Source organism: Melospiza georgiana, chromosome 8, assembly GCF_028018845.1.
Source record: "Melospiza georgiana isolate bMelGeo1 chromosome 8, bMelGeo1.pri, whole genome shotgun sequence".
Taxonomy (NCBI): domain Eukaryota; kingdom Metazoa; phylum Chordata; class Aves; order Passeriformes; family Passerellidae; genus Melospiza; species Melospiza georgiana.
Window position 1 is genome coordinate 16,865,047 of NC_080437.1, and position 23,668 is coordinate 16,888,714.

General features: G+C 43.0%; 1 protein-coding gene across 15 annotated transcripts in view; it reads left to right on the top strand.

Annotated features, from left to right (window-relative positions):
• Positions 1-23,668, top strand: part of CAMK2G (calcium/calmodulin dependent protein kinase II gamma) — a 117,123-nt gene that overhangs the window by 66,078 nt on the left and 27,377 nt on the right. For all 15 annotated transcript variants that reach the window (XM_058029334.1, XM_058029335.1, XM_058029341.1 and 12 more), the window contains exons 4-13: positions 138-192; positions 756-821; positions 3,630-3,702; positions 6,872-6,974; positions 7,850-7,933; positions 8,806-8,900; positions 11,501-11,623; positions 13,908-13,991; positions 14,633-14,675; positions 22,566-22,606. In XM_058029334.1, coding sequence (XP_057885317.1) covers positions 138-192; positions 756-821; positions 3,630-3,702; positions 6,872-6,974; positions 7,850-7,933; positions 8,806-8,900; positions 11,501-11,623; positions 13,908-13,991; positions 14,633-14,675; positions 22,566-22,606 — 767 coding nt within the window. The remainder of the gene's footprint in view (positions 1-137; positions 193-755; positions 822-3,629; positions 3,703-6,871; positions 6,975-7,849; positions 7,934-8,805; positions 8,901-11,500; positions 11,624-13,907; positions 13,992-14,632; positions 14,676-22,565; positions 22,607-23,668) is intronic.

Sequence of the window (23,668 nt, forward strand, 5' to 3'; positions counted from 1 at the left end):
ACACAGAGTAAAGGGCATGGGGAATTAATAGACTGAGTGGGCTGAGGGAGGACTTGGTTGTGTGCATGAGTTTGATTTGTGAAGTGTCATATTTGCTACATGCTCTGTAAATCTCCAATTCTTGATTGTTTTTGCAGTGCGACTCCATGACAGTATTTCAGAAGAAGGTTTCCATTACCTCGTCTTTGATCTGTAAGTGTCTGTCTCTGATGCTTCACCAGTGATGCAGTCACATTGGCGGTTGACTAAGAGTGGAATAAATAGCACCTGCATTAGTAGCATTCTCCCCTTCTCTTTTGAGACCTGTAAATACCTCTAATAGACCTCTGGCCTATTTGACAAAAATCCATTGACTGTGTGGTGGGGACAGACCAGGAAAGCTCCTGGCACCAGGTGTAAGTGTGGGATGGCAAAGAATGTCTATCCTGTGTATGGAGACTGATTTTTGTCTCTGAGGCAGCCCAACAGGGGTCCTTCCCAAGCTCAGCATACACCTCTGCTCAGCAGGGGTGTGTGGGCAATTCGTGCACAGTGTGTCCACAGTGTCCTGTGCACTGCTGGTGCAAAGGCAATCCAAGGGCTCAGTCATGTGGATATAGCAGTGCTGGTGCCATGGTGGTGGAGCTCTGCCCTGGTTCCCCTGGAAGGCAGTAACCCATGCAGGCTCTGGCCAAGGGCCCAGGTGGGTGGCCATATACATCCTTTAACTGTACAAGCATGGACTCTGTAACATCCTTTGTTCTTTTGCACTCCAGGGTTACTGGAGGGGAGCTCTTTGAAGATATTGTTGCTAGAGAATACTACAGTGAAGCAGATGCCAGGTAAGACTGTTTCCAGACCCTTGCATGCATGTTCCATGTACGTGTACAAGTGGAATGAGTTTCCTGACTGCTGATCTGCGTGTGACTGTGTTCTAACACTCTTGCCCCTTGTCTGGATAAAACAAATCCTCTTTCTGCTATTAGCATGAACTTAATTGTCACCAGACAGCCTGACTCAGTACAGCTCTAGCCCTTGCCCACTTGGAGACATTGCTGTCTCTGCCACTTGCAGATGCTGTGCTCTTTGCTGGGAGATCCACTGTTAGCAGTTTTGTCTACATGGCCTTTTTGGTGACAGAATGTCCTTACAGAGCAAACATAAGGGAGAGCTGTGAGGGTGCTGCCTGCTTGGCCCTTTTCTTCTTCTAGCAGGGTTCCCAGTGAAGTGCCACTGCTGTTGGGCAGATCCATTCAATTTGCCTGTGTCTAGGTAATGTTTACAGGACAGTGAGGAGAGGGGGCTTTGAAGGCTGTGTTTCTGTGGAAGCCCTCTCTGACTGTCAGCTGGTCAGTGCAGTGACAGAAGGCACAACATGAGAGAGCAGCCTTCATATTTTGACATTAAAAAGATTCAGTTATGCCCTTCTGTTCCTGAATGTGTCCCCTCTCTCCCACTTGTGAGTTTCCTGAAGTGGCATGTGCGTGTCCCTGTTTATACAGGGTGGATGTTATGTGCAGCAGTAGCTGAGGGTGTTGTCTGACCGATCCATCTGCTGGACATGCAGCATCTGGAATCAAAGGGGATTAGACCCCTCCTGCTCTGCTTTTGCATGGCCTCAGAGTGGCCCAATGGTGACATTTCACCCTGCAGACTGAACAGCCAGTCATGTTCTTATCCCATAGTAACCCTTGCTGAAGCAGAAATCAGGGGAGCCATGAGAAGAGAGGACTAAGAAGGAAGTAGTGGGTACCATGGCAGGTTGAGCTTGGTAGGCAGTACTTTAAGGACAAAGGTACTGAGTGCAGGGAGGGAAAGAGAGTGTGGCCTGGGGTGTTGGTGTAGGTACTGCTAATGGAGTCTGCAGGCACTTAAGTGCTTTCCCTGTGGTTCATTTACAGTGTGTGTCTTCTGGTCATTGCAGGCTTTCAAATGAGGCACTGCCCTGTGTGCTCTGCCAGGAGCCATCTGGTGATTGGGAAGGCCAGTGAACTCATCAGCTCTGCTGGAGCTCCTGGCAGAGAGGTCTGAGAGCCCCATAGGTGTTTTCAGTGGGGTGTACAGATCCTGTAGGCATAGCATCTCAGATGGATACACAGTCAATCATGCCTCTCTGCCTTGAAGTTGGGAAGTTTTGAGGTTATCAATCACAATCCTTCCCCTGTTCCTCTTGCCAGTGCCTGCTCCCTGAAGTGCTCAAAAGCTGTCAGTGACTGACACTGCTCAGGAAAATTATGGCAGGGTTAGGGGAAAAGGAGGACTGTCTGTGAGCCTTCCTTAGGGTGCTCAGCCCTCTGACTGTCAGCTGGTCAGGTCTCCAAGTGCCCACAAGATGACAGAGTGAAACTCCTCCCTTTCTCTCCCCATGCTGTGCTGAATTCCAGAGCAGTCTGAGAGAGCGAGGGAGCGAGGTCTGTGCCAATGTGCCGTGTTTGGCTCGCCTGGGACACCTCACACTTTTGCCATTTTTGGCCAGAAAATCTCTCTCGCTCAGACTCAGCTCTGTTCTAATTATACATTTTTGTTTTGGGAGCAGGGAGATTTTCATGGATTCCGACCCTGAGGATCATACTGCCAGCTCCAGAGGGCGGGGGATAGCAAATACACAGTCCTGTACCTCCTCTCCTCACCCTCTTCCCATCTTTTCCTGTAGCCTTTTTTTCTTTCCTCAAATATTTCACTTATTTCAAATTTCTTCCTCTGAGATTTGTAGAAGTCAATGAAGCATCTGAGAGATCCTACAGTGAGAACATAGACCTCTCTGAGTTGTCCACATCTGCGTGCTTACTGCCCAGCCATAGTTGTCAAAATCCCTCTTCTGTTCCACATGCACCCTTGGGAGCCAGTAAATGTTTAATGGGTGGGATGGTTCTGACCTGGAATCTCACTCATGGGTGGATTGTGCTGTTGTTATGCGACAGGTGTAAATAACATCTTGTTTTTGTCCCTATGGTTTACAGCAGTGGGAATGGCAGAGCCAGGGTTTTCTGTGAGCTGGGGGAGTGCAGCACGCTGCACTTAACGGACTGAGTCTGCTTTTCAGATTACTAACCCCTTAAGTGGGATCTGTACTTAAAAGGCACCCAGCAAGCGGGTGTGTGTGCACATTGTGTATATAAAGTGCTTGAGATGCTGCTCTGAAAGCTTTGCAAACTGGCAGGCACCCAGGTGTCGTCATCCTGAATTTTCTGGGGGAGGCTGCTGCTCTCCCAAAGTTTATTCTTTGCTCAGGACTAGCCCGGTGGAATGTTTCCTGGAGTGATTTGATCTTGCTTGCACAATTTTGGCTGCTGTTTGAAGATACTCAGATACCTTGGTTGTTCTGTGTGGGGTGGGCACTGTAGGCTGAAGGAGCAAGTGAGAGGCGTAGTATGATGGGAAGGGAAGGAAGGAAAGGATGGGAGGTAGGAGAGAGGCTTTGTGGTCCTGCTACAGAAAGGATGTTTGGCATACTGTTGCTGGGCGGGCTGGGGTTGTTCAGCTATGATGGTGCTGAGCTGTGGCATCCACTGCTCACGAGGAAGACATTCAGCATGAGATCTTGAATGCCCTGTAGTACAAATATATAAGTTAGGGAGGTAGTTCTGGGACGAGATGAGATGTTAAATGTGTGTGCATAACTTTGTGTGTCTCTCCCTTTTATCTTGCAGCCACTGTATTCATCAGATACTGGAGAGTGTGAATCACATTCACCAGCATGATATTGTGCACAGGGACTTGAAGGTAATGTTTCCTCTGTGCTGTAGTCTGAGGAGAGCAGCCAGGGGATCATTGGAAGAGGCAAGACAGGAATATTGTGTTGCCAGCTGGCAGAGATTTTTGCGTGGGCTTTTTTTGAGTTTGGTTTTGTTGTTTTGGGTTTTTTTTTTCTTTACTTGAACTGGGTTCAGGGGTTCCTGAAGCACGAATTTGCTTCTTCAGAGTTTTCTAGAGGGCTAGAGGGTGTGATGACCTCCCAAGGAGGTTTTCAGTCTTTGTGAAACTTGCCAGCTCTCAGCTTCTCTGAGGCAGCTCCAGGATAGTTGTGAATCTTGGAGAGAAGTATGCTTCCAGAGAAACTTGGGTAGGATTCATTATAATGAAGGACACTTTCTAGTTTGTGATTGAAGAGATCTCTAGAGACCTGGAGCAATCTTTGTTCAATCTGCCAGGATGAGTTTGTCTGCACAGAGCATGTATATTTTTATTCTGCAGTGTTGCCAAATACATGCCACTGCGCACGGGCAGAGATGTTCAACAAGAATTTTTTGTGTTACTTCTTTCTTCTCTCATCAGTAGAAGCACTTCTAATCTAAAACCAAAACTGCTGGCCAGTTAAAGACTGGATGAATCAATCATTTGACACATTATAACACATTTATAGCCCCTAAGCCTCCACAGTAGAGTCTCCTAAACTCCTAAACTGGGCAGCTGTGCTGGGAGCTGGGCAGGCTCCAGAATGAAGAGATTTGTGCAGGAAAGTCTGCGTGCCCTGGAGCCTTCTCTGTCTAAAGTGGCAATGGTGATGGTCACCAACAGTCCAGTTAAATTAATGCAGGATGACACCTGCTGCTAGTGTTGGTTTGGGCTTGTTAAACAATGTGTGAGGGGGAAGGTAGAAAAGTATTTTGCAGAGAGCAAGGTAAAAGCACGCTGCAAGCTTGGTAGCAGTGTTCTTCTGGTGTTTTGATCTAGTGGAGAACCCTTTGTGTTTCTGACAAACTCCCATGCAACACTTTTGACCTTCTGCTTCACTACACTGTGAAAAAAAGTAAATGATCTACTGTGGACTGTGGCTGCTCCTGATTAGACCCAACACCAGCTCCTGAGAAAGCAGCATCCAAGAGGCACTAGTGCCCAAAATTAGGGAGTCTATGAAAATCAATAATGTTTCCAGTACAGAAGAAGCTTTCATTGTGTTCAAATATAATCTGGTTTTCTTCCATAAGTTTTGTTTGTAGGAAAGCTAGCAACGTGTTCAGAATTTATCAGCTTCTAGACACTCCTTGTTGTAATTAATATGTTTCTTCTGTTGCTTGCTCTGATTGTCTGAAACTATCCAGGCCTGAGGAGTAACCATTCCTTTTAGCAATGAAAGTTCCTGTGCTTTTTATTTAACATTTAGCTCCTCTTCAAAAGCTTGGCCTTCAGGGTCAGTGTGTAATAACTGCAGAGCCAGCTTCAAGTAAGGTTTTGTCTTTTGCACCTCACTCTCATAAGCCTGTCTTTTGGCTGACATGCCATTAAAGAATGTCAAACGTTGAGCTGCCTATAGGGACTGTAAGAAATTAGGGGGTGCATTCACATCCTCACCAAAACGTATGTGAAACCTGAGACAGCCCATATGTTGGCAAACATGCACATGGATAAGCACCATTAGCTTTAAGGTGTTTGCTTCTAAAATAGAGGTACAAAGTGCTTAACTAGCAAAAGTCTGTCTTAAATGTTGCTCTTAGTCAAGCTAAGCCTAGGTGCAATCTGCAGTTGAGAGGGATGTTCAGAATATTTAATTGATCTTCTGCTTTAGGGTCTTGTTTATAGGGTGAATTTTCATTAGTGTAGCCTAATTACTACAATCTTTTCTTCTTGCCATATAGTGAAAAGCCAGTGGCGTCCAAATGTACTCAGACCCAGCTGTCCTTCCTTACCTGCTGCTTATGGCAAGGACTGTGTTGAGGAAGGCTTTTCTCCTTTCATTCAAGGTGGAAATAGGCACATGCCCAGTACTTCAGAGCGGATGAGTGAGCAAAGCATCTTGTGCCTGTCAGGCAGAACAGGGCTAAAGAGTTGCTATGGGGTGGAAATAGTGAACAGGCTACAAAAAAACCCTTTTCAGATTTTTGAAACCGAGACAAGCTCCTGTTTCTGGATTTCCAAGTATTCATCCTGCTCTGTTAAAAAATCAACTTGATAACAAATTGCATAAAAGATGAGAAGAAGTTAGGATGAGAAACCACTGTTTCACCTGCCTATCTTCAAGTTGATTTTCCTGCAAAGCCGTAATAGCCATCAGCTTAAAGGCTTTGGGGTTTCAAGGGGTCCCATGTAGCTAGCTGCTCTGGTACTTCAGAGGAAGCTGCCAATTCTCAGTCCACTTTTTGGAGCTGTGTAAAGCCTTCTGCTGAAGTCCTGTGCTGGAACACAAGAGAATTATGGTTTGAGTGAGATTCATTCAGGGTGGAAATATGAGGGTCAAAAGTCTGTCTCCCATTCCTAGCACATGGAAAAAGTGACATAGTTGCTTCTTGGATAGGTGATGGCAGCAGTAGCAAGACAGAATATTTTATGCTGCTGTAAATGTGTAGCATGAAAAAATTGCTTACAAGAATACGCACTGCTGTGCTGCTTATGCCAGTTTGAGGCTGAGGCTTTTTCTATAAGGGATGAAAACTACTGCCTAGCCAGATGATGCCTTCCCACATTACAGCAGTGTGTTTGGCAGCCCTTATTAGCATCATATTTACTTTTTCAGTGCCTTGGGGGCTGTCTAATGTTCAAGGGGAGAAACATCACTGCAGATTGTATCTCCTGCATTGTCCCTCCCTTCTTCCCCGGCTTCCCTTTCCCCTCCTCCCAGTTATCCTCTCTGAGGAGGGCAGAAGAGAATTTTGGCTTAAGTGCTGCAGGAGCTGTACTGCCAGTGCCCTCTGGTGTCAGCATGTAATGTATGGGCTGGGTTGGAAGAGGCTCTGTCTCCCACGGAGGAGCCAGAGGATTTGTGTTAGACTTGACAATTTTCTGCCACTCTAGGTCAAGGTTATTCTTTGCTGTTGCTGTGTCTTCTGAACAGGTTTAGTACTGCATGCTAAATTCAGTCAGCAGGTGCAATTTAGTGATGTGAATCCTAGGTAAAAGGTTTTAACAAGGATGTCAGTCTTTCATTCTTACTCTCTTTTTTCTTTCTTCTCCTCAGCCTGAGAATTTACTACTAGCGAGTAAATGTAAGGGTGCTGCTGTCAAACTGGCTGACTTCGGACTGGCTATAGAAGTCCAGGGAGAGCAGCAGGCCTGGTTTGGTAAGACTGTTTGAGCTTCCCCAGCTTTGCTCCCCTGTTTTCTGGTGGCTGATTGAGTTGCATCCTGAGTACTTTGTCTCAGCTCTTCCAGCACACTTCTCTGTATTTGGCTGTTTCTTTGCCAAGCACGACAGCCTCTGGGTCTTAGGCTCAAGCCTAGGTGAAATAGAGGAAAAACTAATAAAGAAAGAGAGAAAAAATGGCTATGTGTTTCTCTATTTTTCTTCTTAGTTTACAGTAGATGCTAGTGTCAGAGATGAATGCAGCTGCTAAGTTTAGACCCTGATCTGAACTTTCCTACTACTCAGAAGTGTAGACATCTGGAATTTTGTTTGGTCACTTTACAGAAATGCATTTGACCCAGCCTTCCTCAGGCACATTTGGATCTGACTTTATCTTTGCTTAGCTAAAGCACATTTAGAAATGAGACTTTTTCAGGTTAAAAATCAGCTCTGATACTCTGCAATGCTGCAGATTCTGGAAAAACTACTTCTTTTCCTGGTCTCCCCATACCGCTCAGCAATCAGATGTGTCCCATTTGTGTCTTGTGTTTTCAAACTCCAAGCCATTATATGTAACAATTATATAAGGCCTGGCATACAAGTTTGTGCCCAGGTAGTTGACATGGTCCCTCTTATTTGTCTGGTTTTTTTGCAGTACACAGGCACTGGATCCCATCTGATTTTCTGTTTTATTTTAGGGTTTCTTGCCTCCTTTTGCTGGTTTACCAAGAGACAGCTCTAGCAAATAAGAGATGAAGGGTGGGAGAGACAGGTTTTGGAATTTGTTAGTTACCACTAGTGGATTTTGTGGATATGGCAGTCTCTCTTCTGCTTGGGTACTGTAAGTACTTCATGTCATCCATTTTCTGGCAGGGTTTGCTGGTACTCCAGGCTACCTCTCCCCTGAAGTCTTGAGAAAAGATCCTTATGGAAAACCAGTGGATATATGGGCATGTGGTAAGATTTGACAAATGTTTTACACTTAAACAACATCATTCCATGTAAAAGAATGATTTCTTGTAGCCTTTTGCTGGGAGGGTGCACAGTGCTCCTTCTTACTGGGTGGAGACATGAAGGCACAATTGAGGATAAGCACTTTGTGTAGATGGAATGAATACTGGAGCCTGAACTCACTTGATTCTGGCTCCTAATCTTTTCCTTGGGCCATCTATCAGATGTTTGAGACTCAAGAGATAGGACCTGTCTATGCTTTGCAGAGTCAGTTGTTTAGATAACTGTAGCAATTTCCTATTACACTAACTATGTAAAAGATTAAATACTGAAGAGGGATGATTTTTTTAAAAGAAACTAAGTAAGTGTTAATATATCTGGGACAGATAAGTTTAAAGATTTGTGATATCAGTGTTGCCTGACATGGACTAAGTAGTTCTCTGCAGGCCAGGAGTGTCAGCTTTGTCAGTGTCATTTGTGTCCCAACACCATGCACAGTAAGCATCTAAAAACAGAGTCCTTCCTAAAACATCCCTTGCTGCCCAGGAACCCTAGGAGATGTGACTTCATCTTACTCTGAGAGCAGCTGGGGGTTGTGGCTCACCAGGCATGGTAGCCAGAGGAGGGTAGAAGGACATTATGCAGCTCGTTCTAGCTCCTGACACTGGCGTTAAGAGCTGAACATGAAGTGCCAGGGTGAGGTCCAGCAGGTGACAGATTTGTACTGTGCTTTGCTATCTCAGAAGGCTAAAAATGATGGCAAATGAATCTATGGAGCAGTCATTGCCTTGGGGACTGTCAGGAGGGAAGGAAGAGGGGCTGAAGGAATAAATGGCATATTAGCCTAACCATAGTGTATCTGTGTCTCTCCCTCCCAGGAGTGATTCTGTACATATTACTAGTGGGGTACCCTCCCTTTTGGGATGAAGATCAGCACAAACTCTATCAGCAGATCAAGGCCGGAGCCTATGACGTAAGGGCACTTTCTTGCTGAGTACTGCATGGGTGTAGAAGCCATCCAGACATGGCACTGTTGTACCTGGTGTCCTGCAGCAGGCCAAGCTTCTGTGCCAAGTGATGTTTGACGTGCTCATACACCTCGCTGTCTTCACTGCCTGGGATACAGCCCTGGCTGGGGCTGCTGGAGGGATATGAAGGGAAAGCATCACAGTGGGCACTAGAACACTGGCACTTGTTAGGGAAATGCAGAGGTGGGAAATGGTATCTTCTAGTAATGCTGATATTTTTCGTGGAGTAGAGGGAAGATAGAATAATGAAGGAGCTTGTCTTTGTCAAGGCCTAATAAAAAGTATGGGGATGTATTCTGTAGAATATTAGCTTCAGTTATGGTCTTGTACTTCTCTGTGCTGTAGTCCATGGAAAGCAAGGAGCCCAGTGAGAAGACTGAATGGTGGGGGACCATTGGAGGGGTGGCTTTGTGGTGGGGATCAGCATGGTGGATTGGGTTGGAGGCTCTTGTAAAAAACCAAGCAGATCATGGAACACTTCTTAGAGCACAGCAAAACTGAGGTGTAAAAAGTGCCTGGAAGAGGAATAGCAAGGAGGTTAGTACTGAAGAAAGCAAAGGTGGAATAAAATATAATTTGAGTACCACAGCTTTAATGTTTGACATAAATTCTTCCATGTAATGAGAGGCTTGAGAGGGAAAAAGGAACTCCTGGAAATCCTAGCTCAAAGCCTGTGGGCATGAATATCAAGAGAAAGTTGGGGAGTTCTTTTTGTAGGCTGTCTTGTGGTTTGAATTAAACAAAAATAAAACCCCCAAAGGTGAGGGTTCTGCTGGACTCCTTCTGCCAGTTACCTCCCAGCTTCTGTGCTTGAGACCATGAGAGCAGCTGTACTGGTGAGCACAAAAGTCTGCCTATGTCCTGGCTCTGTGGCTCTCCTGAGTGAAAGCAAAGTGATGTCTTTGTACTTGATAGCTTTAAATGGACTTGTGTTCCTCTCTTGCCTTGCTGCTCCTCCAGTTTTTGTGTTGGTTCTTCTTATTTGAAGCATTTTTCCAATAATTATATCAATGGGGATTTTCAAAGCACTTCAGGGATTAAATACCTCTTTCTATAAATCATGAAGACTCAAGTGCCTGATTCCTCCTTACCCATCTATTGTTTTTGAATTCTTATCAATAGTGAACAAATTCTTATCTATAGTGAACAAAAACTAGATCCTTCCCTCATTTGGCCTGATAGAAAATTGCTGCATTTTACTGATGCACCTGTCCCTGGTGTCCTTACCCAGCACCAAGGGGCTTGTTGGCACATGACCAGTCTGTTGTTCTCCCTTGACAAGACAGGAAATGGCAACAGTGAAAACAATGATTTTTTTTTCTAATTTTTTTTTGTGCTGTTGGGCAGATGTTTTGCAAGACATTACCATGAATACTTCAGAGTTCAGGTGTGGGAAAATTGTCCTTGCTTGAAACTTCAGTATCATGATTTTTGAGTATCCTCATGCAGTGTTTGCAGAACAAATTGTATAATGCCTTAGTGATACCTGCAAATGCAGAAATGAGATTATATGCAAATCAAATACAGCAGGTGTATTGTTATGACCCAACATAAAATAAAGAATAAAGCAATAAAAAAGCGTGAGAAAGAAAAGATGGAATAAACTTTTTCTAAATTATGCATTACTGTAAGGAAATGTTTTCAGGATAAATCCATTTTTTTCTCCCACTTAAAGACAGGGAGCTTTACCCCAACAGCATATTTGTGTTCTGAAGTTCACCTGTATTTGTACAGTGGATTCATAGGATTTAATCTCAGCATGCTGTCATCCATACCACATGCAAGCCTGTACCGGATGGTGTAAATATCTCATCTTTATCATTGCTGGAATTATAACAGAGAACAGTTACCCTCATGGATGATCAGGAGCTGAAATACTTAAAATTATTTTCTTTGTTTAATGCTTCTGTATTCCCATCCACTGTTACATCTCTCTTGCCCCCCAAGTAAAGATATTGGTATGTTAGCTGGTTGCTAACAACTTGCTGGTGGGTTGCTACACCCAAGTGACTGGTTTTGTTCCAGGATATTGTGTTTTGTGGTGGGAAAAGTGTACCTGTGAGATGTTCCCTGTTAGTGGGTTTTGCTTTCATGCAGTTTTGCTGTAGTTAACTGCTTGTGATTTTTCATAAGCTGTTAGAGCTTTTAGTATGCTATAGAAAGAGACGGGTGGGGTAAAAAAAGATAGCACCCGTGTTTTTCACGTAAGAACTTGGTTAAAAAGGTCTGTGACTTTACTTTTTTGACTGAAAGAAATTCAAAGCTCTGAGTGATTCCTAAAAGGTTTTTAGACTCTTAATCTTCTTGCTTATGTCTGGTGAATGGTACAGGTGTGTTCTGCTGTCTGGTACCATTCATTTGTTGGATTCTGGATGATTTTTGTTCAGTATGAGTTTTCACAAAAACTAGTGGGTTTTGCAAATGTGTTAGCCCTGGCATCAAAAGGGCAAAGGCTGGAATTTAGCTGTGTAGCAGGGAAGTATCTCTTCTGCTAGTAGAAGATATTTCTGTTCAGTTCATCATCTGTTCCTTCTTCCTCTTTTAGTTCCCATCACCTGAGTGGGACACTGTGACTCCCGAAGCCAAGAATTTGATCAACCAGATGCTGACGATAAACCCAGCGAAGCGCATCACAGCTGACCAGGCTCTCAAACACCCATGGGTTTGTGTAAGTGTTCTCCTTATTACAGCTTAATTTGTGCTTTGCCTTCAATGGACATGCTAGGAAGACTTGAAGGACCCAGTATATTTCTGTGGTGGCAAAACCACCACATTCCACCCCTCACTACAATTTCAAATATTTCAGATTATATTTTTTGGGGGGGATACTGACCTTCAACAAGCCAACTTTGTCATGCTGTGGTGCTTTTATTGCCACAGTAGTAAAAAAAAATCCCTTGTTCTTTTAGAATTTTGTTAGTGTCCACAGTTTCTGGTTTTTTCCCCACATCTTTTCCAATCCATAGCATCCTAAATTATCAAATAGAGTTTGGCATCAGACAAAAACTTTAGGACCATTTTGTTCTTCATCTCTGCTTCAGTTTATGGTATAGCATCTTAGCAATATTTGGGAAATTTCTGCTATGCTGCAGCTTAACTGGCTGTAAACTTGAAATAAGCAAAAAATCTTTTGCTGCTCTGTGTATGTAGCTTCTACCTTGCCAGACCTCACACATAAGTATTTTTCATCTTTTTCAAAGTTGGCAAGGAAATCCCAGAACACAGCTGGGTGTAGGTGTAGGGGAGGGCAGCAGTGATGCACTTTTATCTCTGGACGATGAAATAGTTTGACCTAAGTCTTACCAGATGCTCTGGTAATATCAGAATATACTTCTGGGATGGATCGAGTGTGCTCCTTTGCCCATTTTCTCTTGAAAAACTGTGGTGGTGGTGTCCTTATACCACAAATCAACAGATAGCAATTTAAAGCTAATTATGTGAACATCTGTCTAACAGGATTGTCTGCTGTAAGATGATGCAGTTCCTTGGAAGTCAAAACTTCACACTAGCTGAGACTGCATATATTTTTTTTCGTCCTTGCATGCTTATAATCAAGTTCCTGTGTATTAAACTTTCCTCCCAATGCCTATAGCCAAAGTTGTATTATGATAGCCCACTCCCTGTGGCAACTTTCCTTCTCTGAGCTAGGGAGAGGCTGATTTCACTTCCCAGCCATGTCAGCCTCTCGCTGAAGCTGCCTCCTCTTGAGTCTGTTGTTTCCCTTTGCTTTGCAGTCCCTGTGTGCACAACGTGTTTTTTTCTGGATATGTATGGCTCCTTTAAAGTAAATGTTGTAGGAAATCTTAAAAAGTTTAAAAGTTTATCTGAGACACTGAGTGTCTTAGTACCACTGAACTTCTGAAATATGTGTCCTGATTCTTGTAAGTGCACATTGAACAACTGGACATCACTGGCTGGAGGAACCAGCCAGAGTTGTTTGAGGACACTTTGGCTACATTCTCCCCACACGCTGCCATGTGTACTGCAATAGATGACCAGCTTTGACAACAGGATCAAAGCAGAGACTTCCCATGAAACTAGCTGAATATGCACACAGTTTACAGTTCTTTTGGGTATTGCAGAATTTTTTCCAAGCAAGAGAAAGTTAGTGGAGATTTTATTCACACTTACCTGCCAGGTTAGAAATTCATCCACTGTCCTCGTAAGGGGAATTCAGGCTTGGGGTTCTATGCAAGAGCAACAGCTCCTTTGGCATTAGTCAGTGGCTTCCTCATGCGCTCTAAATGCTTGGCAGTAACAGTCTCTGGTTTCCTTTTGTGGTCTTAATGGCTGCAACACTTCTGGGAACTTGTCTTTTAGCAGCTGATGGCATCCCAGTCTGCTGTGGATGACAGATGTGCATCACTGCATAGAGATTATGCTCATTTTTTTCCATTGGTACAATAGCAATACATGATCTTTTCTCTTACATGCTGAGAATCTGTTTCTGCAATACTGATATAAAGGTGCCAAGGCCTCTGCCAGTCAACCTCTTACATTCAAGGGGTTGCCATGTCCAAGAAGGCTGCTGCTCACAAGTATTCCCTTAGTGCTTGAAATTTCCCTTTCAAACTGTAGCTAATGTAGCCCAGGTCCTTTCTGTAGTGCCTCTAAGTCAGTTCCCCATGGGTATGCTTGTTCATCTGGCTTTGTCTTCATACTATCTTAAATCCTATGTGTGCCTGAAAGGCAGGGAGCACTGATTCTCACCTTTACTTCACTCATAAATTTCTTGGGTGCAGTCCTGTCATAGCCCACACATTTAATCTTGATTAAATGTGTCTTGCTGGAAGTTCTCAGGTTATGAACCAGTTGCAGTACTTTGCGTCCATGCATTGGTGAGAGGCTTGGCCATGTCAGCCTGAATGTGTTGATTGTGTGCAAGTGGAATGAACTTCCCTGGCTGATTTGGTGTGGCTATGTTCTTGACCTTCTGCTGTTCTGTTTTTCAGCAACGATCCACTGTTGCATCAATGATGCACAGGCAGGAGACTGTGGAATGCTTGAGAAAGTTCAATGCTAGAAGGAAGCTAAAGGTAAGTACATCTTAATTCACTTTAGGTTTGATTTTAGTTCTCTGAATTTGAGGTTAGTGCCTTCCTAGCAGCAATACTTCATTTCATGACTAGCACAGTGTTAGAGAAGTACCTTATGTGATCCTCCAGTACAGGGCACTGAAGTAGTGTACTGAAGAGCTGGATAGTTTCTTTCTCCAAGCTCTAAGCTTCCCATGCCTCCTCTGCTACATATTCACCCCTTCTTGTTTCTGCCAGTGAGTTGAAATAGAGCAGGTAGTTCTGGGACTTTTAGTTCTGAACACTCTGCACCTTCCAGTACTAGTGTTACCAGTTGCCTGCAGCTGGGGCAAAGCCTCTGGTCTATGCACAAAGCGGCTCTCTGCTGTGTGAAATCTAGGAAGCAGCTATGTGTTTAATTCTTAGTGCCATTTCAGATTTCCTAGGCTATCCTGCCTGGCATCTAGCTGCTGCTTTAGAAAGGCAGGACCGTGAGAAGTCCTGTGTGGAGCCTAAGAGCCACATATGGGAATCCTGGATACACTGGGGTTCTTCAGTGGGTACCTCTGCATTGGTAACTGATGCATTGTGTCCTCCATGGGTCAGCCCAGCCTCTTTCTCAAGTGACACTTTCTGTAATCCCTGCTTTGTCTTCCCCACAGGGTGCAATCCTCACGACGATGCTTGTGTCTCGGAATTTTTCAGGTAAGTCCTCAGTGTTCCCATCCTTTTCTTGGTTTTGTTTTGTGTGAGTGAGCTGGTGAATATTTAAACCATTTTGGAGTCAAGTAGGAGGGGAGGAAACATGGTTTCAGTTCATCATGGTGTAATGGTGGTCACTTTGCCTGAGCTGGTGACCAGTGTGAAATAGGAAATGATTTGTTTGGAGAGGAGCACATGGTATTGTGGTCTGGCACAAAACAGAAGTAAAGTCAGCTTCCTAATTGTCTCATGATATTTTATTAGCAAATTACTGGTGAGAAATTCTAGCTGGTATGGTTAGCTTTCCCATCATAAACCAGGAGTGAAGATCTCTTATTAGGTAGGAGTGTTTCCTTAAGACTTGAGGCAGGGACAGGGAAGTAATATTGGTGAGAATAGGGACAGGAGCTATTTGGATATTGTATTACTTGGACTCATCAAAAATGGGTCTGAAGTGTCTGGCTATTAGTTTTCCTTCTTGGAGTCTCAGAAGTGGTTTTCATCCTTTTAAATTTAATAGCTGGTAGTCTGGCTCCCGCCCAAGTGCATTACGTAGTGCATTTACTGAAAATGCAAATCTCAACATGTAAATCCATGCTTTTTGGAAGATTACTGTCTTGGCTCGGCACACCTAGGTGACGCGGTCTTATCTGGGCTCATTTTCATTTGGGTGGAAAACCTCTATTTGTAAGTGCTTTTGGTTTATGGGATCTTTGATTTCTTTACCCTCTTTGTAATGTTCTTTCTCTTTTAAAAGAGCAGCCATTGAATGCATGAGTCAGATTTTTATTACACCTGACTACAGCTGCTTTCAAGTGGAAGTCTGCTGTGTGGATTATGTGATGATGGAAGTGTATTGATTTCATCTGGCCATTTACTAATGGTGGATACCAATACTTATATTCTGGATGTTGTTACAATAAACTTGTAATTGGAATGAAAACCTCTGTGAAATGATCATCCCAGCACACAAAGTGCACATTCATGCATACATTCTTCTGTGAACTCAAGGCAGCGTTTTTCACCTTCTGTATGGTGATGTTAAAAAAAAAAAAAAAAACCAATTATGTGAAACTATGCTACAATTAAGGGCCATCCCTCACCATCATCCAAACTTTTTTTCCTTGGTTCTTGCTTTCAGGTAGACCTGTGCCAATATGTCAGCATTACTTGTGACTACAACAATTTCTTTTTTCTGCTTTTCTCATAGTTTGGCCTTAAAGAGACAGAGTAATTTTATCCATTCATCTGTCCCACAATTGTGCTGTTACAGAACTTTAAAATGTTATACTGTTTTCTGAGATCGATTCTGAAATAACTGTTTGAGGAGCTATGGCACAATGACAGGACTTCCACAGGCCTGTACAGAGCTAAACATTTTCTTGGGCCTTCTGCTGATGTGAACTGTTTTTGTTCTATTTACGCTGCTCATCTTTATTTCACTTAATTGATGATTCTGAAGTAGCCAGGGGTTTTATTCCTTTTTTTATAAATAGAAGTTTTAGATAATTTTTAGTCTGCAAATGTTGTCACTTCTAATGAAGCTGCAGAAGTGCTTGGGTGAGAAAATCTCTTATGGGTAAGATTTTGAGTACATGAAATGCCAGAGAGAAGGGTTCCCTTAATGGTGTGTGACCTATACATCCACTTAATCCCTGAGCTAGTACTGAGGAGGAAAGAGCTTGCTCTGCTCATTCTTCTCTATGTCAAGAGCTGAAGCTGCTGGATCCACTTGAGTTAACAGCTGAAGAAAAGGAAATCCTAGGTGGCCCATAGCAAGTGCAGGGTTTGCAGTGTCACTGAGTTCTGCTTTGAATATAAACTACGATTCCAAGTATGAGACACTCAGAAAAACTGCCCAGAGGGAGATGTTGTGAATTTAGTTGCAAAGGCTCTGTTGAGAGTAGCAATTCCTTACCTTTTTATGTGTTTTTAGAGGGATGAGATCATCTACTCCTGTTTCCTTTGCAGGACTGTGTGTTATATGAGCTTGACTTCTTAAAATTGTAATTATTTTTAATTTACTTTGGTTTTCTAGTTGGCTGCAGTTGAAGTAGATACATCTGCTGAAATTAAAGAATAAGTGCATGCTAACTAAAAGTAATAAGTTTAAAAGTTTGTGTGGGAACTTCAGGTAGGCCTCAGACTTGAAGGGTTCTGCAGTAATATTTCTTTCTTTCTTTCTTTCCCTAAAGCCCTTAAGAGGTTTTTATTTTTCTCTAATTGAGTGACACTGTTTTGTGAATTTTTAAAAGTCCCATTTGCAGCAAACAGGGGACTAGATTTATGAAGAGAGAAGCTTCTTCCTGCCTGGGGATGAGATCTCCTAAAAGCTTCTTCCATAGATGTTTTGAACAAAGAGGAAAATAAAGGCTCATGTGACCCCAGTATCAATTAATTAGGCATGATTGTACTATCTGCAGGAAATATGAGAAGACTCCTTTAATCTCATTGCCATTACTATCTCCTGTGTCACATTTTGTAGTATGGAGCTCCTTCTCTGTATAGACCTGTGACAAATTGTATTCCTAAAGAATCTGTAGCAGTACTTTCTCGCTCCTTAGCCCATCAAAACATCTTGCTTTTTGCAAAGAAAACAAAAAGTTTCTGTTCTTTTGTGAGTAATTTGTTGCTTGCTGTGTGTCTTTTGCCCTAGGCCAGTTAAGTTAAAAGATATCTGGTTCCTTTCCCCAGTTATGATGTATTCAGCCATTTAATATTGGCTGTTTGTGGTTTTTTTAGAAGATTGCATCTCAGGCCAGCTGTAGGCTGTTTGGTTAAAGCAGGTACAGTTGCACTCCTTTCAGCATAAGTCAGGAAGAAGAAACCTGGTGACCATAAGGGATTTGTAGCTTCTCTTCACAGTCTGTAAGGTGTTAATTGAGCTGCAAGAGAGAACAATGAAATCTAAGTTTTGTTGTAGGATTGTTAGGGTCACACCAGGGTACATACAGGATTACTTGGGTGTTCACTTGGGGCTTCAGATGTTCAGATGATCCAAGCAAGCCCTGATCTGATCTGCATTCCTTTACAGAATACAGAAGTGCAGTCTGTAAATCAACTGATTAGATCATGTGCAAGAAACTCCTAAATCATCTTCTGAGAAGTAAATGTAAATTTATTACTAGAAGAGAGTTGGCAAGGTTTTTAGAAACCCCTGCTATATTTAAGGATGCCTGGACTCATTTATGTAGACAAAACTCTGTAAATAGTCTTGCTATAAACTGAGTAAAAGGATGAAAAAAAGCTGGTTTTCATCTTAGGAGCAGCCATGGTGCCAGGAAGAGCATCACAAAATGCTGAGAAGTGGCTTTTCTCTGTAAGCCGATTTTTGTGCACAACTTACAAGTGGCCTCTGTGAAATTCTTAGTACTGTTTTCCTAAGTGGATTGCAACTGTTAATTTGGGGAGCTGTCCAACAAGCTTTCACACTGTGAAATTAATTTCTATCACGTGGTTCAGCACAAGTCCTCTGTTCAAAATAGATCCTAAAGCAGACATTGCAGGTAATTATGCCTTATGCCTGAAACCTCTATTTTTAACTGATGTTGAGCTTTCTTCTGGGTTGTCACTGCTTGCTCAAGTCAGTTTTGTGAGGGAACTATTGTGGCAGAGTGTGACAATAACTGGAATTCATTACATGTCTCTTACAGATCCTTATTAACACGCCAATGTGCAGGTTTGAGGTTTTGGCTAGATAGGTGAGGTTGAGAGAGGCTGGAGGCAGATTTGAGGAGCAGAGTTCTTTCTAACTATGTAAAGAAGGCCTGAATATGCCTGTGTACATTTAGTGTAACCTATACAGAGACGTTTTTTTTAGCTGACTAAAGAGCAAGGAGGAAATAATACAAATACTGAAATGGTACTGAAATATTTTGCTGTCTTGTTATACCTCCCTTCCAGAAGTGTGAAATTGAATTTTTGTTATTTTGTGCATGTGTGTGTATGTATATACATATACTTCTATACTCAGGTTGAAATTTGAGTTCCTTTCTTTAACTGAAAGGAGTAATTTATGTGAAGTTTGTACTGTGTTGTGTTAGGTAGATATTGATTCAGGACCAGAAATTTGTACCTCCTGGTAGGAATCCAAAGGTATGAAAATGTGGAGGGGGAAAAATTATAAAGGTATTTGTAGGGCTTTGACTAAATAAGTATATCATCACTGGAAACTACATTTCCCAAGCAGAAGATGAAGTCACATTTAATGTAAGATTAAGTTGTTTTTAAGTGTTTTCTCTGTATCTACTAAATCTCTTAAGAAACAGTAAGGGTTTCAGTGAATGGTGCTCAGCTACTGCAGTGTGGACCTGCCAAAGCAGTGGATTGTAGTTAGTAACTTCCATTTGCAACTTCCTAGAGTGATACAGATTTCATTACTGCATTTAACTGTTTATCACTATAGCCAGAGAGTCTAATTTATCATCAAAAGTGGAAAAGTGGATGCAAATTATTAGAGTAATTTCTTCTACTTCTACATTCCTCTCTCTAAAGTTCAGGAAAGCTCTGGGAATACTTTTTATTGTGGTGCTTGTCCTTAATAAATAGATATTCTTGAAGTTACACTGCATTCATGGTTATTGTGTGTGATGGTAGCCAAAAGTGCCTCTTGTGACTGCACATTGACTGTTGGCTCCTTTGTGGTGACCCCGGAAGTGTCATCAAGTTGAGAAATAGTTAATATTGTTTTCTTTTAACTGAGAATATGAGAATGACAAGCTGCAACTCTGTGTCATTGGGAAGTCTGTGTTGGTATGATACAATTTTTATTTTATGAAGTCTTAGTAAAGTCCAGAATTCTTCAGGTGTAAATGCTTGTGTTTAGAAGCCAGAACTTGGCTTGTTTGTTAGACTAGCATCATAAGTTAGTCAGACTTAATAAAAGCAATCTCTGTGTTCTTCCTGCATCCCAAAAAAGAATTCTCTGGAAGCTTAACTGAAGTGAGAAATGTACCTGAGTTTTGGCAGTTGAGGACAGGGCAAACCCAGGGACAGGCTGGATGAAGGGTTGCTGTCTCTGGAAGAGAAGGAGTGGGGCTGGCAGTGGGGAAGGCACTATCCATGGCTGTGTTTGCAGTGAGTATTTCCTCATCAGTCCCCCCTTGGCTCTGGTACATCCAGAGTGCCTGGTGTTTATTGCTGATGAGTTCAGCATTAAGGATTTGTGTTTCTGCCAGGAGCACAGTCCAGAGCCCAGGCTGTTTACTATGGATGCCAGAACTGAAAAATGTGGGAAGAGGGAGGAGTATGTGCAGGAGAGGCTTTTGTGTTTCTCTTCAGAGTTTAACTGAAGAGTGTCTTGTTAAGCCAGGAACAGAATTGTGTTTTTAAGTTACTGAGTTAGCAGCATGTGTTTTCATGTTTCTTTATTCTAGAAGAACTCTGAACTTCTAGAAGTTAAGAGAAGAGGGAATTTAATCCCTTTAACATGTAGAGGAAATGGGAAAGATAGAAAAAATTAGTCGAGCATCTCACACCTGGAAAACCGTAGAGCATTGGTACAAGACTGTTTCAGGAACAGTAAAGAATCTGCCTGGGTGTGTCTTTGGATATTTCCCCTCCTGTTGTCTCTTTGCTAATCTGCCTGTCTTCTAAAAGGATTATTGTTATATGAAGTCTTGTCTGTTGCTTGTGTAGAAAATCCTCTTGCATCTCCTTTTATTTGTGTCTCGTAATTTGTACGGGTTGATCTGTGGGCAGACCTGCATGTTTCCCTGTTGTCTGAGGTGTCTGAGTCATCTTTGTGTGTAAATGCATTTCACGGACTCTCCAGCTCTTTATAAACACAGTATGGTGCATGAACCAAGTACACCACAGAGCAAGTTTCTTTCTACAGTCCTGGGATGCTGTCAGGGCTGTGGGAGAGCAGAGTGTGCCCTGCAGAGCTACAGTCAGGGAAGGAGGCTGGATGGGCAGGCTGCACCAGGGAACACAGATCAGCATTGCATAGTGCTGGGCTGCAGGGAGGGACTCTCAGCTGAATTTGTTCTAATGTTGTAGAACGTGATTTTAGCTGCCTTCTGTCCACAAAGATGAATGTGAGGTTGTGGGGAAACTGTAGAAAGTGTGAAAAATGTTGCTTCCCTGCTTGTTTCTGGGATATTCCCAGAACATATGGTGGTACTATTTTGCTTCTCTGATGGTGGCTTTTTTTTTCCCACTTCAAGGATGTCCCATTTGGTGTATTTGTTAAGTTGCAGAATCCTTTACTCCTTCCAAAGTGTTGTAAGGCCGTAACAGTTTCTTGTTTTCAGCAGTTGTTGTGTGAGATGCCTTCATGCATGAATGCTGGATGGCATGAATGCTGGATCCCTTTTGACCCCATAGTCACATTGTTCTCCTTCTCACTTGCATGTAGAATCAAGCTAGCCTTTGTCATGCCTTGAAGGTGGCAAGAACTTACTTGTCTTGCAGTCTTGCAATGCTTTAATATGTGTACACTCTGAAAAGAGACTGTTGCAGGGCAGATGAGTTGCTTTGCCCACCTTTATGTGTGCACATTGGAACACTTTGTTTTGACACATCACATTTAGAAAACCTCTGCATGAGGTCCTTCCAATGTTCTTGGCTTCTGAGAGCTGGAATGAAAACAAAATTGTAATCTAGCTTTATACTTGCATTAGAGAGTAGAAATAGGAAACCAATTCAAAGATTCTAGTAAGCTTATATGGGGTATCACCTCTTTGTTGGAGGAGATCCTGTAGTCATTTGTACCAGCTCAGTTAATATTGTGTAGTTAATCCATGTCTGTGGGGTCTTGTACAGAAAGCAGAATGGAAAATATGGTAGACATAAAATTTGAGCAGTTGCTTAGGTATTGCAAAAATCTTTTTTGCCTAATGTTGCTGCTTCTAGGGAGACTAATCACTCTGTGCAAGTTGGTCAGTATGTCTTTGAGAATTTCAACAGTATTGTCCGCATTGCCACAGGACTTGCCATTTCTCTAGGCCTCATCTTTGCTGCACCTAAGACCCCTGTGCCCAGACCCAGAAGGTAGCTGCTTAGGAGAGCCATAGCATGTGTTGGTACAGTAGTTGTCTTGCGTGCTGTTTACAGAAGTTGATACAACTGAATACATTCTTCATAAGTAGACAAGAAATGGTTTGTATCTGTTGAAGCTGTAGATGGGGTCTTGCTGTTGACAGTCATGGTTAATGCACCACTTTGCTGTAATAGATGAAGCAGCTCCTTCATCACTCCCAAGTGGGCCTTTGTTGTGGGCTCTCTGTGTGTGCTTATCATTCTCAGTTTCATTGGTAGTGCCAGTTGTTCAAGTTGAGCGCAGCAGAGCATCTTTATCTTTCAATTAAGAAATTCAGCCTGGTTCTGTCTCTTTTGCCATTCTTCCTTTTTTTACCAGTTTTCAGATGCTGCCTTTTGCACTTTTAGCTATCCAGCTATGCCCAGAGAAACTGTGAATAACAGTAATTAAAAGGCTTCTGTATTATCAGCACCCCCTTTATAAACCACATCTGTTATGTGAATGGCTGTACTTACAGGTGCAGCCTTTATCCTGTTGCAAAAATCAGACAGGTTTCTTCTCCTCCTGTAACTGCTGACACTTCTGGATGGGGTCCCAGTGTGTGAGTGGGGGATTGACAGAGAAGCTCTAAATTACCATTTCAGACTTGGTCTTCTTGAGGTGCTGAAAGTGGTAAGTATTTTGCCTGAATAGGTGAACAGTAGATAGGATAGATGACCCTCTGTTATCAGGATGAATTTGATGAGTGACTTGTCCTGTTTTCCAGGTCTCTTGCTGCTAGAGAGGAATTAGCAGGATGGTTGTCCTTCTGAAGTTTTGTGCATTTTTGAGGGAATTGGGGGAGGGGGGGAGAGAGAGAGAGAAGGTAGTCTTGAAACCAAAATGTGATCTACTTCTGCTTTTCTCCACAGCTGCCAAAAGCCTGCTGAACAAGAAGTCAGATGGAGTGAAGGTAAGTTCTTGCTTTGCCATTTCACTGTCTCTCACACCATCTGAACAGAAGGCAGCCAGTCTCTCTGGTGCCTGTCCCTTTCCAGGGAAAAACCATAGCCCTGTGTCTTGTTATGGAACCCTGGGTGGGATCTTAGTGTTCCTTACGTGCATAACTGGCTAAGTGCACTGTTGCAGCAGCAGGAGTTCCTTTTCCCCTTTCTGTGATGTATGGAGAACTGGTCAGCACTGGATTAGAAAGACCAAGGACTTGCTCAGTTGTTACACATGCCTCTGACAAGTCTGTTCTGTCCAATGCTTCTGACTGTGAAAATTGCACAGAGTAATTGTGAGTGCCTGATGATACAGCCAGAAGACCCCATGGAAGTTTCTTGGTCTACTCACTTGGACAGATGCTGAAGGCTGAGCTGGGAAGAAGGGTGGGGAAGGAGGAGCCTCCAAATGTTCATGTTTGGACAGAACGGAAACTGAGGATTGTGTTAAAAGTTCCATTCATGTGCCTGAAGTTGAGGCACTCTCTTGTTCCCTTCTGAAGGGAATTATTTTTTCCCCACTTCAATGTCACTCTTTGTGTTGCATGGTCATCATTTATTTCTGGAGGTCACACAGGCCCTTGCCAAGGCTCTGTTATTGCAGGCAGCAGCCCTTTATTGTCTGGTACTGGAGGAGAGACAATTATAGGCTAGAGCTTGGTCCTCCCCTAATTGTTCTGAAGGATAATTGTCCTCCACATGGAAAAGAAGAGTTGGGTTCATTTGCCTGCATTTTCCTTTGAAGTCCAAACCTTTCTCCACAGCTGCTAGGTGGAACAGATCATCTCCTGGTCTAGCACCGTGGCATTCTTCATTCTCCCTGTGCTGGGGGGCCGACCTTCACACTGTAGGACCAGCACACTTGTTCTCTCCTGCTCTCTGAGCCCTTTTCCATTTATATGAGGCTTTGTTCCCAGAGGGCTCACAGTACAAGCAGGCTGCTGGAAAAAGAGGTGTTTTCAGAAGAGTTGTGTTGTTTTTGGGACTGCTCTAACAAAACATGCATTCTTACAGTTCTGCAGTATTCTGCC